Below are 13,819 nucleotides of genomic sequence, written 5' to 3'. Positions count from 1 at the left end.
GAATAGAGGATAGCCCGAGGGTGAGTGAGTTGACTGGGAGCCCCCCAGTGAGCAGGCCTGAAGAGAGAGAGCCAGGTTGGATTTCTTGCGGTTATAGCCATGGTGATCAACTGCACTACACTGATGGAGCAGACACGACTGAAGATAGATGTGGTAGTTGCAGTAGCAGAGAAATATTTGGTTGTGAGAGATTTTAGTGCAGAAGATCTACAGGAAGTTTTGAGAGAAGGGGTTCCATCCATCGGGCAAAAATAGTGGGATGGGGTGGTTGGTTTTTGGGAATAGTGTATAGTTGCATGGTTAGATGGTGGTGCAATTTGAATTTGTTCCATTCCTCTTTTCCCTTTTTGGGGGTGACCAAAATGTGCAATCCGCTCTCCGACCTGTAAACGGCAGCAACACAGCGTCTAGTCTGCCGGAAAACCACACGAAGAAGAAGAAGAGGAAGAAAGTCAAAGGTGATTTCTATAGAGGATTTTCAATGAGTTCTAGTAGGCGTGTCTTCAGAGCGGCTGACAGACAGCGGCTCCATAGTTGCTAGAGTGTGAGGATTGATCAGTAGTTGGTTGAAGAGTGAACGGAGGATTCGAGCGTTGGAAAGTGTTCTGCTTTTTGCGGTTCACAAAAACAAGTTTGCGGAGGTGTAGCCAACTTTATTTTCAAGTTGTTGCTTTGCTGCAGCCAAATTTGAAGTGATTAGGTTTCTCCTCAAATGACGTGGACTAGCACCATGAGTAGTGGCTACAGTAGTTTAGAGGAGGACTCCGAAGAGTATTTTTTCACCGCCAGAACTTCGTTCTTCAAGAAGCCTTCAGGGAAACCAACCCAGTGCAAGGTATATGGACTTTAATTTGTGCCAACGTCTGACCTGGTAGCTACTGTGTTTTGTCATATAAAGTTAGCAACCTGTTGCTAACGCGTTAAGGAGTTACCAGTTTCGCGTGCAGTATTTCCAACGTAACCAATGGCAGGCAGGCTGGCTAGCCGTCTCATGAACTAACTTTAGTTATCAATTATTTGTTTAGGCTAAATCCATATTGGTTTGCCAGGCTTTATGATTTTAGATTTGAATGGAGCTAATCTGATGGTGGACAATTATAGCCGTAATCTGAGTGGCACGTGCAGCTAATATATTTCAGAACCACTTGGGATCATACTTTGATAGGCTATTGTCAACAATTAAATTGTATAGTTGTATTTTAAACAGTGGAAGAGTTGGTTAATTGGAAAAGTGCATGCCAGAGGAGACCTTTAGCCCCTGATTTGGTTTAAGCCCATGACATCCTGACTATGGGGTCTGGAACTCATAAATAGGTCAATTTGTGCTCATCAATACTGGTCTGTCTCCCAGACTCAAGACTCTGCATATAATGTAAGTTATTGTCCTGTCTCTCACACACAACTGCATTCACTATGTGTGTGTTGAGCTTGCAAACTCTTCTCAGCCTGACCTCTCATATTTCCATATGACCTTGACAGTCATATTCCATGCCAGGCTGCGGACAATGTGGCCCATGCAACACACACACTATGCCATGAAGGGACTTGTCCACTAAGCATAATGCTGTGTCTGCCCCCACAATTGTGTTATTGTGGGTGAAACGTCACTCAGAGGGTCTCTCATAGTAGCTCCTCTAGTTAACACTCCAGCAGCTCAAATCCTACTCTATTAGAGGTCGGCCGATTAATCGGAATGGCAGATTAATTAGGGCCGATTTCAAGTTCTCATAACAATCGGAAATCGGTAATTTTGAACGATTTTTAAAAAAATATTATTTTTTTACACCTTTATTTAATCTTTATTTAACTAGGCAAGTCAGTTAAGAACACATTCTTATTTTCAATGACGGCCTAGGAACGGTGGGTTAACTGCCTTGTTCAGGGGCAGAACGACAGATTTTTACCTTGTCAGCTCAGTGATTCAATCTTGCAACCTTACGGTTAACTAGTCCAACGCTCTAACCACCTGCCTCAAGAGGAGCCCGTCTGTTACGCGAATGCAGTAAGAAGCCAAGGTAAGTTGCTAGCTAGCATTAAACGTAATCAATCATAATCACTAGTTATAACTACACATGGTTGATGATATTACTAGTTTATCTAGCGTGTCCTGCGTTGCATATAATCGATGCAGTGAGCATTCGCGAAAAAGGACTGTCGTTGCTCCAACGTGTACCTAACCATAAACATCAATGCCTTTCTTAAAATCAATACACAGAAGTATATATTTTTAAACCTGCATATTTAGCTAAAAGAAATTCAGGTTAGCAGGCAATATTAACCAGGTGAAATTGTCACTTCTCTTGCGTTCATTGCACGCAGATTCAGGGTATATGCAACAGTTTGGGCCCCCTGGCTCATTGCGAACTAATTTGCCAGAATTTTACGTAATTATGACATAACATTGAAGGTTGTGCAATGTAACAGGAATATTTAGACTGATGGATGCCACCCGTTAGATAAAATACGGAACGGTTCCATATTTCACTGAAAGAATAAATGTTTTGTTTTCGAGATGATAGTTTCCGGATTCGACCATATTAATGACCTAAGGCTCGTATTTCTGTGTGTTATGTTATAACTAAGTCTATGATTTGATAGAGCAGTCTGACTTAGCGATGGTGGGCACCAACAGGCTCATAAGCATTCATTCAAACAGCACTTTTGTGCGTTTTGCCAGCAGCCCTTCGCAATGCTTTAAGCATTGCGCTGTTTATGACTTCAAGCCTATCAACTCCCGAGATTAAGCTCGTGTAATCGATGTGAAATGGCTAGCCAGTTAGCGGGGTGCGCGCTAATAGTGTTTCAAACGTCACTCGCTCTGAGACTTGGAGTAGTTGTTCCCTTGCTCTGCATGGGTAACGCTGCTTCGAGGGTGGCTGTTGTCGTTGTGTTCCTGGTTCGAGCCCAGGGAGGAGCGAGGAGAGGGACGGAAGCTATACTGTTACACTGGCAATACTAAAGTGCCTATAAGAACATCCAATAGTCAAAGGTATATGAAATACAAATGGTATAGAGAGAAATAGTCCTATAATAACTACAACCTAAAACTTCTTACCTGGGAATATTGAACTCTCATGTAAAAAAGGAACCACCAGCTTTCATATGTTCTCATGTTCTGAGCAAGGAACTGAAACGTTAGCTTTTTTACATGGCACATATTGCACTTTTACTTTCTTCTCCAACACTTTGTTTTTGCATTATTTAAACCAAATTGAACATGTTTCATTATTTATTTGAGGCTAAATTGATTTTATTGATGTATTATATTAAGTTAAAATAAGTGTTCATTCAGTATTGTTGTAATTGTCATTATTACAAATACATTTTAAAAATCGTCCAATTAATCGGTATCGGCTTTTTTTGTCCTCCAATAATCGGTATCGGCGTTGAAAAATCATAATCGGTCGACCTCTATACTCCTATGGGGTCTATTCATCCAGCACCATGTGGATGACTTAATGCCTTCTTTTAAATGTACTGTACTTCATGGTGCCATTGGTTATGCCAATGCTACTTGTTTCAAATAGGTTTCATGGGCTTAGATAAAACTCCTTCCTTTCCCCCCTGACAACACCACCACCAACAAACAACAAGTTAGGCTACCAGTTAATGATAAAGCTGAGGGGCTAGCTAGTTTCTTCCGTAGCAATGTCTCCTCTTGAGCAATGGTTTTTGTGACGATTTAGATTCTCTGTTGGCCTTGGCCCATGTTTAACCAAGAGTGCCTGTTCATTGTGGTGTGTCTTTACAAGTTGAAGTTTCAGCTTCAACATGCCTCTAGTCTTTCTGTTTACCCCTTAGCACCATGGACACTCAAAAGGCTCTGACCCTGCCTGGGCTGCTGGGAAACAGCTGCAATAGACACGCACACGGCGGCACAGCTTCTGAGTGACGGGGCCTCATAACCCTCTTCAGCTAGTCTCTGTCTCCAGAGTAGCTAGCTAATACTGTGGACTACTCAGTAACTCACAGCCCTCTTTCTATATACGGGAGGAGATGACCCTAATGGGTCTGTAGTGGCGCTATGTGATAGTTATATTGATGTATAGTACGTTAATCGTAATAGTAGGTGTTTGGTATAAGAGTGTGTGTAGTATTAGTTATAGTTATCGTATTAGCTCCTGAGTGGCACAGCGGTCTAAGGCATTGCATCCCAGTGCTAGAGGCGTCACTACAGACAGTGGTTTTGATTCCAGGCTGTATCACAACCGGCCGTGATTGAGAGTCACATGGGGCGGCGCACAATTGGCCTTGCGTCGTCCGGGTTAATGTTTGGTACGCCGTCATTGTAAATAAGAATTTGTTCTTAACTGACTTGCCTAGTTAAATAAATACTTAAAATAGTTGGTTTTTAGTAGAGCTGTGCAGGAGTGAGTCGGTCTGTTTCAATCTAACATGGCAGCCGTGTAGGAAGAGAGGGCTGCTGTTTGTTTCTCTACTCCAAAGTCAACAACGGCAGACGCTTACGTAAGATAATCACCATGCATTATCTCCTCTGGCAGTCTTCCTGTATACAACTCAAACTGTGGGCTGCCTCGGTCACAGAGAGGGCTGTTGGTTGGGTTGAGTGGAGGACAAGTGGTGGCTGTTTGTGTGTTTAGGGTGCTGTACAACAATAATGCATTTCAGTTTGTCTCCTTGAGTGCTCTCTGTTTCCAGATGGAGAGGGTGGGAGAGAGATCTGTCCAACAGAGGGAGGGAAAGAAACGGCTTAGTGTCGGTCTTCCTCAGACATCAGAAACACTGCTCTGTCCGGACCAGAGGATGCCCCAGATTACTAGAAGGGGATGGAATCACACCCATGGTTTCTGTGGTAGCTACAGATAAATAAGCTGCTTTAGCCTCCCTTCCAGTCTCTGCTGCTGCTTGGAACTCAGTCCCGCAGACTATATTCCCGTGAAAGTACAGGAGGGTTTTGATGGCAGTGGCAGTGCCCCCACACACGTTCAGGGAGGCTGGGTTTGACTTGTCTATGACATTACCTGACAGCATGGTGTGCAAACGCATGTCAGGACCTTGATCAACCACACAATCCATTAACACACCCTCCCTCACGCGTCTCCCCCTCTTCCACCCCTAGTTCCTAAGCTATTGTGTTGCAGTTCCTGATTGTTCTCAGTTTTGTATCTGGTTCTCTGTTTGCTGTCACTTTCAGTTCAAGTTGTGCAGCAACGTATTTTTTATTTTTTGTGCTATCCAATTGGTAGTAACAGTCTTGTCCCATCGCTGCAATTCCCGTACTGACTCGGGAAAGGTGAATGTCGAGAGCCGTGCCTCCTCCGAAACACGACCCCGCCAAGCCGCACTGCTTCTTGACACATTGCTCGCTTAAAGCGGAAGCCAGCCGCACCAATGTGTCGGAGGAAACACCGTACACCTGGCCACTGAGTCAGCGTGCATTGCGCCTGGCCCGCCACAGGAGTCGCTAGAGCGCGATGGGACAAGGACAACCCGGCCGGCCAGCCAAACCCTCCACTAACCCGTACGGCGCTGGGACAATTGTGCGCTGCCTCAAGGGTTTCCCGGTCGCGGCCGGCTGTGACACAGCGTGGGATCGAACCAGGATCTGTATTGATGCTGCTAGCACTGCGACAAGTTGTGCATTATTACTAGAGCTGGGACTAACTTCCTTGCCAGGTTAGTATTGTGGCAAGGAAACACAACATGAAGAGGATATATCTTTAATAAATCAGCCCTAATGTTGAAAACAAACATCATTATGTTGTCATCCAGAGTCACATTTATTTCCCAAGCAATACTTGGGAAATACAATACTCACAATACTTTACATACTGCAGGTTTTTGAAGGACCAAGGAGTTTGGTCTGCTTCGTGTTTTCATTTTTGCCATCCCAAAAATGTTGCGCTATTGGTATCGTCCTGGTCCTAATTATTACAGTATCGCATTTACCACAGTTCCTCCATTTTGTCCTGCTTATCATCTTGCTGTAGGAAATGTAAACAAACATGCAAGTTCAAAGTACATACAACAGAACTGTTCACCAGGCCTGCTCTTCCTCCTGGGCGGTACTGTGCTAGCGTTTACTTAGCACTAGCTTTCGGGGAGTGGAAAAGGTCTGAGTGAAAGAGAAGACCTCCAGGAGCCCCAGCCAATCTCAAACTCACACTAGAACCTTCAGTCTGCTGTGAGTTTACATAACGGCAGCCAGACCTCTCCAGACGCCTGTTCCAGAAGGAGAAGTGAGAACGCCTGAGAGCTTTGTCTCTGCTATTCAGGGACGGGGTGTCCGTTTTTCCAGCATACCGGTCTGTGTGTGTGAGAAGAGAGAGATGACTCCTCTGACTTGAGTCTTCAGATTTGGAGATGAAGAGAGTTTGGCAGTGGCACACCCAGCCTAGACAAAATGTAGGATCTGCTCCAGGGAGATCTTCAATAGATCTGTGTAATTAACAAGTTAAATATATATATATATATTTGATGTCCAAGCAGGGAGTGACTGGTGCCACTACAGTTGTACCTTCATCAACCTTACACAAAGCCTTTCTTGTCTCTTTGTGTGTGTTTCGATATGGCGTGTTAATGATAGGAGACAGAATAGCGTGACTAAGCAGTGGCAGAGGGCTCGGGGCACCACTTGAGGTACAGACTGTTTGAAGAAGAGTCCCTGAGGCTTTCATCTGTTTATGTTCACAACCTAGCCAGCCCTAAACACTGCTCAGCTCGACTCGGCTGTGTGTGCCTGCGCACCGTGTGTTTGTGTCAATGGGTGCCATGCAGGCCTGTTTCCTTCCTGCTGTTGTGAGTTTCCTTCTGCTGCAGAGAGGAGAGAATGTCAACTTTCTCTGTTTTCATACTTCAGAATAACAAAGCAAGACCCACACAGCATACTCCACCAATTCAGCCCTCGCAGCTACTGATAAAAAAAAAAAGGCTGATTTATGGAAACGTGCTTCTTAGTTTAGAAATGCAAAACGGGGCCTACGTCATTTAGCCTACATACCAAACAGAGCCATGTTGAAAAAAAGACTGTGCTCCAAAGGTGGGTTTTACTGCAGGGAGTTGGCATGGGAGTAGGCTGCTTCATGATTCGTGGCCAGTCTTGCTCTCTTATGTTGCTGTCGCATGACCTGCCTGCATGTTACATAAAGCCCTTTTTATAACTGCCTGTTGCTCTAAGTGTTCTGTTCCAGAGGAAACTCAATTTGATTGTTTTTGCAATGGCCCCGGTTGCTATCGCAGTCCCCCCCCCCCCCCCCCCCCTACACAGACACACACACACAGAGCAGGCTCCTTGATAATATGATTACCTTTCAGACTGCCTGCGTCATGGAGCAGATGAGGTGTTTGTTAAACACTGGACCCGTGTGTGTGCTCGACTACTCGTGCATGCACAGCCACATCGGTTATGGAACGGCAGCACTTGAGCAAGCTTCCAGACCTACTGAACTGTATCACCTATGGTCCTGTCCCATCGTAGCAAGACAACAGAACAGGTGGTCTATGAGAGACACACCCCTTCACTGTCTGTGAGAGAATCCCTTTTCTCTGGACAACAAACTATCATTATCCTGAATAATGCCCTGTAGAACTACTGAGGCCCAATAGGAGCTGGTTCTTACTCATAGGTCCCAGAAGTCACCTGGCCTACAGGTGTATATTACACACTAGGAAGGGTATCCAGGTGGTCATTTAACTGATGGGAGTCGGCCACCACCCTCTCATTTCCCCTGGCTAGGGTCAGAGGTCAACTGGTACAGAGCAGAGGGTTGTGGGTCACTATCCTTGAGGATCCCTGGCTACCATATGTTGGTTCTGGGAGCAGTTAGAGAAATTGGCTGTGGCTGTAATTACTGTACCACCATCACACACACTACGCATGGTATCTGCACACATCATTACATACTACGTACAAGCGCCACACACACCATTGCACACTACGTGAGAGGAGAGCGAGAAAGGGAGAACATGCCAACAGCATGGAGTGAATTGGATCTCGTAGCTACTTGCTAGCTATACCCATTGACATGTGTACATTTAAATACATACAGTGTATCGGCTGCTCAATCATGTCACTTGTAGGTCCATGTAAGAGGAAGTGTAACAGGATGTCTTGGAGAGATGCGATTGAAGTTGCTCGGGCCAGAGTGTTGTGGAAACCCATTCTTTACTGTGGGCCTAATGTGTTTATTGTGTTGTTGGTGGGTATCCCAGCACTCTCAATACACACTGGCATGGGTGTTCCAGCCCTCACAGCATACTGAACACCATTTGCCTAATTCAAATCAAATTTTATTTATCACGTGCCGAATACAATAGCGTGAAATGCTTACAAGTTCTTAACCAACAATGCAGTTTTAAGAAAATAAGTGTTAAGAAAATATTTACGCAAGTAACAATAATGAGGCTATATACAGGGGGTACTGGTATTGAGTCAATGTGTGGGGGTACAGGTTAGTCAAAGTAATATGTGGTAGTGGTGCCCTTGACTGTGGTGTTTGGACCATGATAGTTTGTTGGTGATGTAGACAAGGATCTTGAAGCTCCATCTGCTCTACTAAGCCTTGTCAATATGCCCCCCTTTTCCTGTTGTCCACGGTCAGCTCCTTTGTCTTATGTTGAGGGAGAGGTTGTTGTCCTGGCACCACACTGCCAGGTCTCTGACAACCTCCCTATAGGCTGTCTCATCGTTGTCGGTGATCAGGCCTACCACCGTTGTCGCCAGCAAGCGTAATGATGGTGTTGGAGTCGTGCTTGGCCACGCAGTCGTGGGTGAACCGGGAGTACAGGAGGGGACTAAGCACACACCGGAGGGACCCCCGTGTTGTTGCCTACCCTTACCACCTGAGGGCTGCCCGTCAGGAAGTCCAGGATCCAGTTGCAGAGGGAGGTGTTTAGTCCCAGGGTCCTTAGCTTATTGATGAGCTTCGTGGGCACTGTGGGGTTGAACGCTGAGCGGTTCAATGTATAGCATTCTCACGTAGGTGTTCCTTTTGTTCAGGTGGGAAAGGGCAGTGTGGAGTGCAATAGAGATTGCGTCATCTGTGGATCTGTTGGGGCGGTATGCGAATTGGAGTAGGTCTAGGGTTTCCGGGATGATGGTGTTGATGTGAGGCATGACCAGCCTTTCAAAGCACTTCATGGCTGCAGACGTGAAGTGCTACGGGGCGGTACTCATTTAGGCAGGTTACCTTTGCTTTCTTGGGCACAGGGACTAATTATGCCTATGGATTGTGACATTGTAAAACAACAGATAAAGGTGCAATTACTGGTGTCTTCACTGAGCCTTATTATTTTTCTCTTGGTTTTAGTCACCGCCCCGCTATGGCTGGCTGCTACAGTCACCGCCCCGCTATGGCTGGCTGCTACAGTCACCGCCCCGCTATGGCTGGCTGCTACAGTCACCGCCCCGCTATGGCTGGCTGCTACAGTCACCGCCCCGCTATGGCTGGCTGCTACAGTCACCGCCCCGCTATGGCTGGCTGCTACAGTCACCGCCCCGCTATGGCTGGCTGCTACAGTCACTGCACTGTGTGGCTATGGCTGCTGGTCTCCGCCCTGGCTAGTACTGTAGCTGTGTCTGTGATTTTAGTGAAGGATTTGTCTACGGCTCCTGTCGGCACAGTCCTCTGCATCAGCCAAACCATTCATATCACACTCCATTGTGCCAGAGATGGGTCTGTTCAGGTTTCTATTGGTGCTTAGAGGTGACTGAGCCTCGGGGGTCTGTGACCTGTCATGTCCAAGTTGTATGGGTTTATTCAGGGTAGGAAAAGCAACCACACACCCCCGTCCCATTCCCTCACAGAGAGCGTGGACAGGTTGGTAAGTGTGGCTTTGTAACCCTATAGAGCCTGTGTGCTGTGTTTCTGCACCTGGTTAGTGCCTGACTATGGTCTAAGCATGCATTAATGAGTTACACAACCCCGCTATCATGTGTTCTTATTTCTATTTTGAATGGGTTTAATTCAGCACTTATTCAGTTTTGAACATGCTCATGGTAAAACGCGACTACTGTGTTTCTCGGAACAGGGCCGCTATAGTTGTAGTAGGCTACTGGCGCTTATCTGTCTAATGTCTCTCACGCTCACACACACACAGACAGGCTGAGTTAATTATTGTCACAGGAGAGTAGCCTATAGTTAATGCTGGTTAGCTAGCTGCCTTTAGGCCAATATTATTAACAGACCTTCAGTTTCACTATGAGAGGCTTGTCAATGTCTCAACTCTCCATACTCCAGGTTGAGAGCCTTTCATCAACGTTGATTTAAAGTAGTGCAGTTTTGATCGTCAGAGTTTAGTCTACAGTTATAGTGTTAGCCTGTTTTGACTGGCTTGGAACTGTTAGTACAGTAGCTTCCCAGAGGTTGTGTTTGATGTGACCGTCTGTACCTTGCAGCCAAGGACCTTCAATTCATTTCCCACTGCAGGATCCCTGCAGCCATGCCGACTGAGTGGTCTAGCCTAGCGTGTTGGTGCTGTTGCTCTTGTTACGCTCTCTGCTGAATGGTTCCTGTCTGTCTTTGCTAAGTGCGGGTTACAGACATGATAGAGAGTGGGTCAATGCTACTCCCCATAGACTAGTTCTACAGGCTAGCTCCCTGCCGCTTCATACCTCCGTGCCAGTTTTTATGGTAGATACTGTATGAGTGTTAGTCAGACAAGTCTACTTCCTCCCCGAGTGAACCACATAGTATCACATCTGCTCAGTCTTCCCCATATTTCACATTCTGCTCTCTTGTGTGTTCTATTGTATTCCTGTCTCTTGCCACAGACACACCTGTTTTTCATCCCTCTTTGTTATCCTCATTGTGTTGGTCTATAGGAATGTTTTCCATGTTACTGTAATTAGACCTGTCTGAAGCCAAGCCTGTTTTGTCTCTGAGATGGAGATCCACTCTAGAGTGAGAAGTGGATCAGGAAGACAGAGGAACAGTGCTGGGCCTAGTGCTATTTGTTACACTGTATTCCCTATGTGTCTCCTATTGCGCAATGCCATGTCATAGGCCTAGGCTACATACTATAGCGAGTGTGTATTGTGTGGGCCTCTCTCACATTAGGTTAACAACAAGCTGACCCAGCACAGTGGTTTGAGACATGATGAATCCTCCCCAGGCAGTTAATGTGAACTGTCAATCATCCCTGTCTCCCTAGGTAACAGGCCTGTGTGTGTCTTGGGTCTGTAGTGCAGAGTCCAGGTTTCAGAGCCAGCTAATAAAACTCAACAGTGGAAGTCTGGGTTATTGTTGACCTGGGTTCTCAAAGGACTGGTGTCTTTCAGTGCTGTGAAATGTACTATTGCCTCACACTCTAACATAGCTACTGAAGAACAGGGAAGTCTGCCTTTCATAATGTCACATCTCACCACCGCATGCTTACTCCCCATTGTTGAAAAATACACAGAGTTGAGTAACAGTGGCTGATCAGATGAAGAGATTGGGCAGGGTGAGGTGTGGTGAAAAGCCTGAGGAGCTGAGAGGCGTGACGAAGTAGAACAGTCTTGTTATTGGACCACAGTGATGTAATGTCTTTATTACAGGCCTAGGCTACGTGCTGCAGTAATGAAACCTGTCTGCCCAGGCAGTCGTACTCCGCACACTGATATTAAGCCTAGATTTTAGGAGTCTTAGAAAACCAATAACTATGCTGGAACATCCTGGCAAGAAGCCACTTGGGGTTGAGGGGTGAAGAGTTGCACTGTCTTGTGTGGTGAAGCTATACAGCCGTGTTGACGGAGGGCTGACCCCCTTTAGTCGACTGGTCGATTTAAAAATATATATTTTTTTAAGGGCAATAAGCTTTTGGTCGGCCACTGTTACAACAACTAAAACGTCTTGATTGACGCCTGTCTGTGGACTAATCCATTGCGGAGGCCGCGCCAATGGCTCACCAGTAGTACATTACAGTTAATTCCCATTTCATATCTACAAGGTTTGTTTGGTTACCGTCATTTTTGTTAATGCGTTCAATATATATTATTAGTCTTGTACAGTTTTCATTGTCGGGGTGGACACGTTGTTTGCAGAGCGAACAACCTAGGCTACACTTGTGAGAAACAAGTTTTGGTTTGTTTCATTCCGTTTACGAGTTATCAATATATTCATTGTTTTGTTTGGAGCGCTCCTGTCAATGTTGAGTAAGGACGCGCATCTGATTACGTGTAGAAGTAGGCCTCGGCTACCTGGCCTGCGTGCAAATGTAGGGGATCTGATCGTATTTCTGATTTGTCTTAAGCTCCACGGCTCATTAGTGGTGGTGAGTTATCAAATGAATTGTTTTTTCACCTCATACGGCAAGTAAACAAAGTCTGTTTTTACATCCATTGAGAAAGGCTGCATTGAGGAACTATTGTCAGTTTGAAAAATCTTTCCATCTCTCTCCCTCAGCTTGGGGGGGAAATAAAACAAAATCATGCTCTTATCCAGTGGAAACGTCATAAAATAGGCCTACCTGATTACTTCTTATCCCTTGCGTAAATAGGCTACAGATGTGTCTGTCTGGTGCTCACTGGTGTGGGATAACTGAGGGCCCAGAATATTTTACACGATGCTGCAAGTTTGTTAGCACCAGCTTCCTGCATTTTTATCGGGATATTTTCTACCTGCAGGCTGCAATATTTAGAATTTTTGGGCTTTATGTAGTCTATTTTTACAAAGTTGGCAATATAAGTTACTTTTAGATTCATATAGATACAAAGACTTTATTATAAAATAAGTTACTGTAATCAAAAAAAGAATCGTGGTCGACCAAGAGTCGTCCTGTTCTTTCGACCAATCGATTGGTCAATGTTTAAATGTATTGTTCCATATATAGACACACTCTGTTTGAATAAAACCAACTGCAAGTGCATTGAGCTTGTCTGTTTGATTAAATAATAAAGAACCACAAATGACTCCGAGCCCGATGGTCAAACTGTGTTAAAAAAAAGACAGCGAGTGCCTGTGACTGGTGCATGTTGTCTCGCTCTCCTCCCTACTGCAGTGAAAAGGCACCACAGCACAGCAAGTGTTTATTCCGCTGTTCTGTTACCAAAATCCCCAATTTGTTTAGAAAAAGCGTTCCATTAACCCGTGCTCTCTTTATGTAAAACATGTAAGCATTGCATGCATGTGACCAATAGGGCCTGACCTATAGCCTATCAAAAGATTCTGTGAAATTGCTTCAACATTTTGCACTTGCATGAGGCTTGGCGCTCACGGAATCAGTAGGCTAATAAACAAACACTCAAACAGGCAACAGAAGCAGGATCTGTCTTATTTCTGTAGATGTACAGTACCAGTCAAAAGTTTGGACCCCTTATCAAAACTTTCATCAAGGCAAAGGGTGGCTACTTTGAAGAATCTAATATAAAAACAAATCTAATTTTATAACACTCTTTTGGTTACTACATGATTCCATGTGTTCTCATAGTTTTGATGTTTTCACTATTATTCTACAGAAAATATTATTCTGTAGAAAATAGTAAAAAATAAAAACCCTTGAATGAGTAGGGCTTTTTACTGGTACTGTATATGTGGATGACTTATAAAGATAGGCACATTTAACAGTTACACTGTTGATTATAGACTTTATTAAGTTGTTTTGCGCTCTCAATTTTCTTAGACAATTAGGCTAAGCCGCATTCACACGGGACTAGTATTACCAGAGAATGCTGGTTATGTAATTATTAACCGAAAATGTCTGTTATTCCACAGGATGATTCTGACTGGAATCGTTTTTTCCAAACTGCCCCCTCATATTCTTTGTTTTTTCCAATGTACATTTTTTTTCCTCTTTTTTTCTAGGGGCAAAGATATTCAACAAGTCCAGGCGATAACAGGACTACACTGATAACTCGAGCTTGGTTCCCAAGTCTCTAAAC

General features: G+C 44.8%; 1 protein-coding gene across 1 annotated transcript in view; it reads left to right on the top strand.

Moving 5' to 3' along the window:
* Positions 1-522: 522 nt before the first annotated feature.
* LOC120049867 (ras association domain-containing protein 3-like) overlaps positions 523-13,819 on the top strand; it is a 28,549-nt gene continuing 15,252 nt past the window's right edge. Inside the window, exon 1 of the mRNA XM_038996336.1 lies at positions 523-835. Within this exon, the coding sequence (XP_038852264.1) occupies positions 713-835 (123 nt within the window). The 5' untranslated portion in view covers positions 523-712. The remainder of the gene's footprint in view (positions 836-13,819) is intronic.

This window comes from Salvelinus namaycush, chromosome 6 (genome assembly GCF_016432855.1).
Source record: "Salvelinus namaycush isolate Seneca chromosome 6, SaNama_1.0, whole genome shotgun sequence".
Lineage (NCBI taxonomy): Eukaryota > Metazoa > Chordata > Actinopteri > Salmoniformes > Salmonidae > Salvelinus > Salvelinus namaycush.
This window is presented reverse-complemented; position numbering and strand designations above follow the sequence as displayed.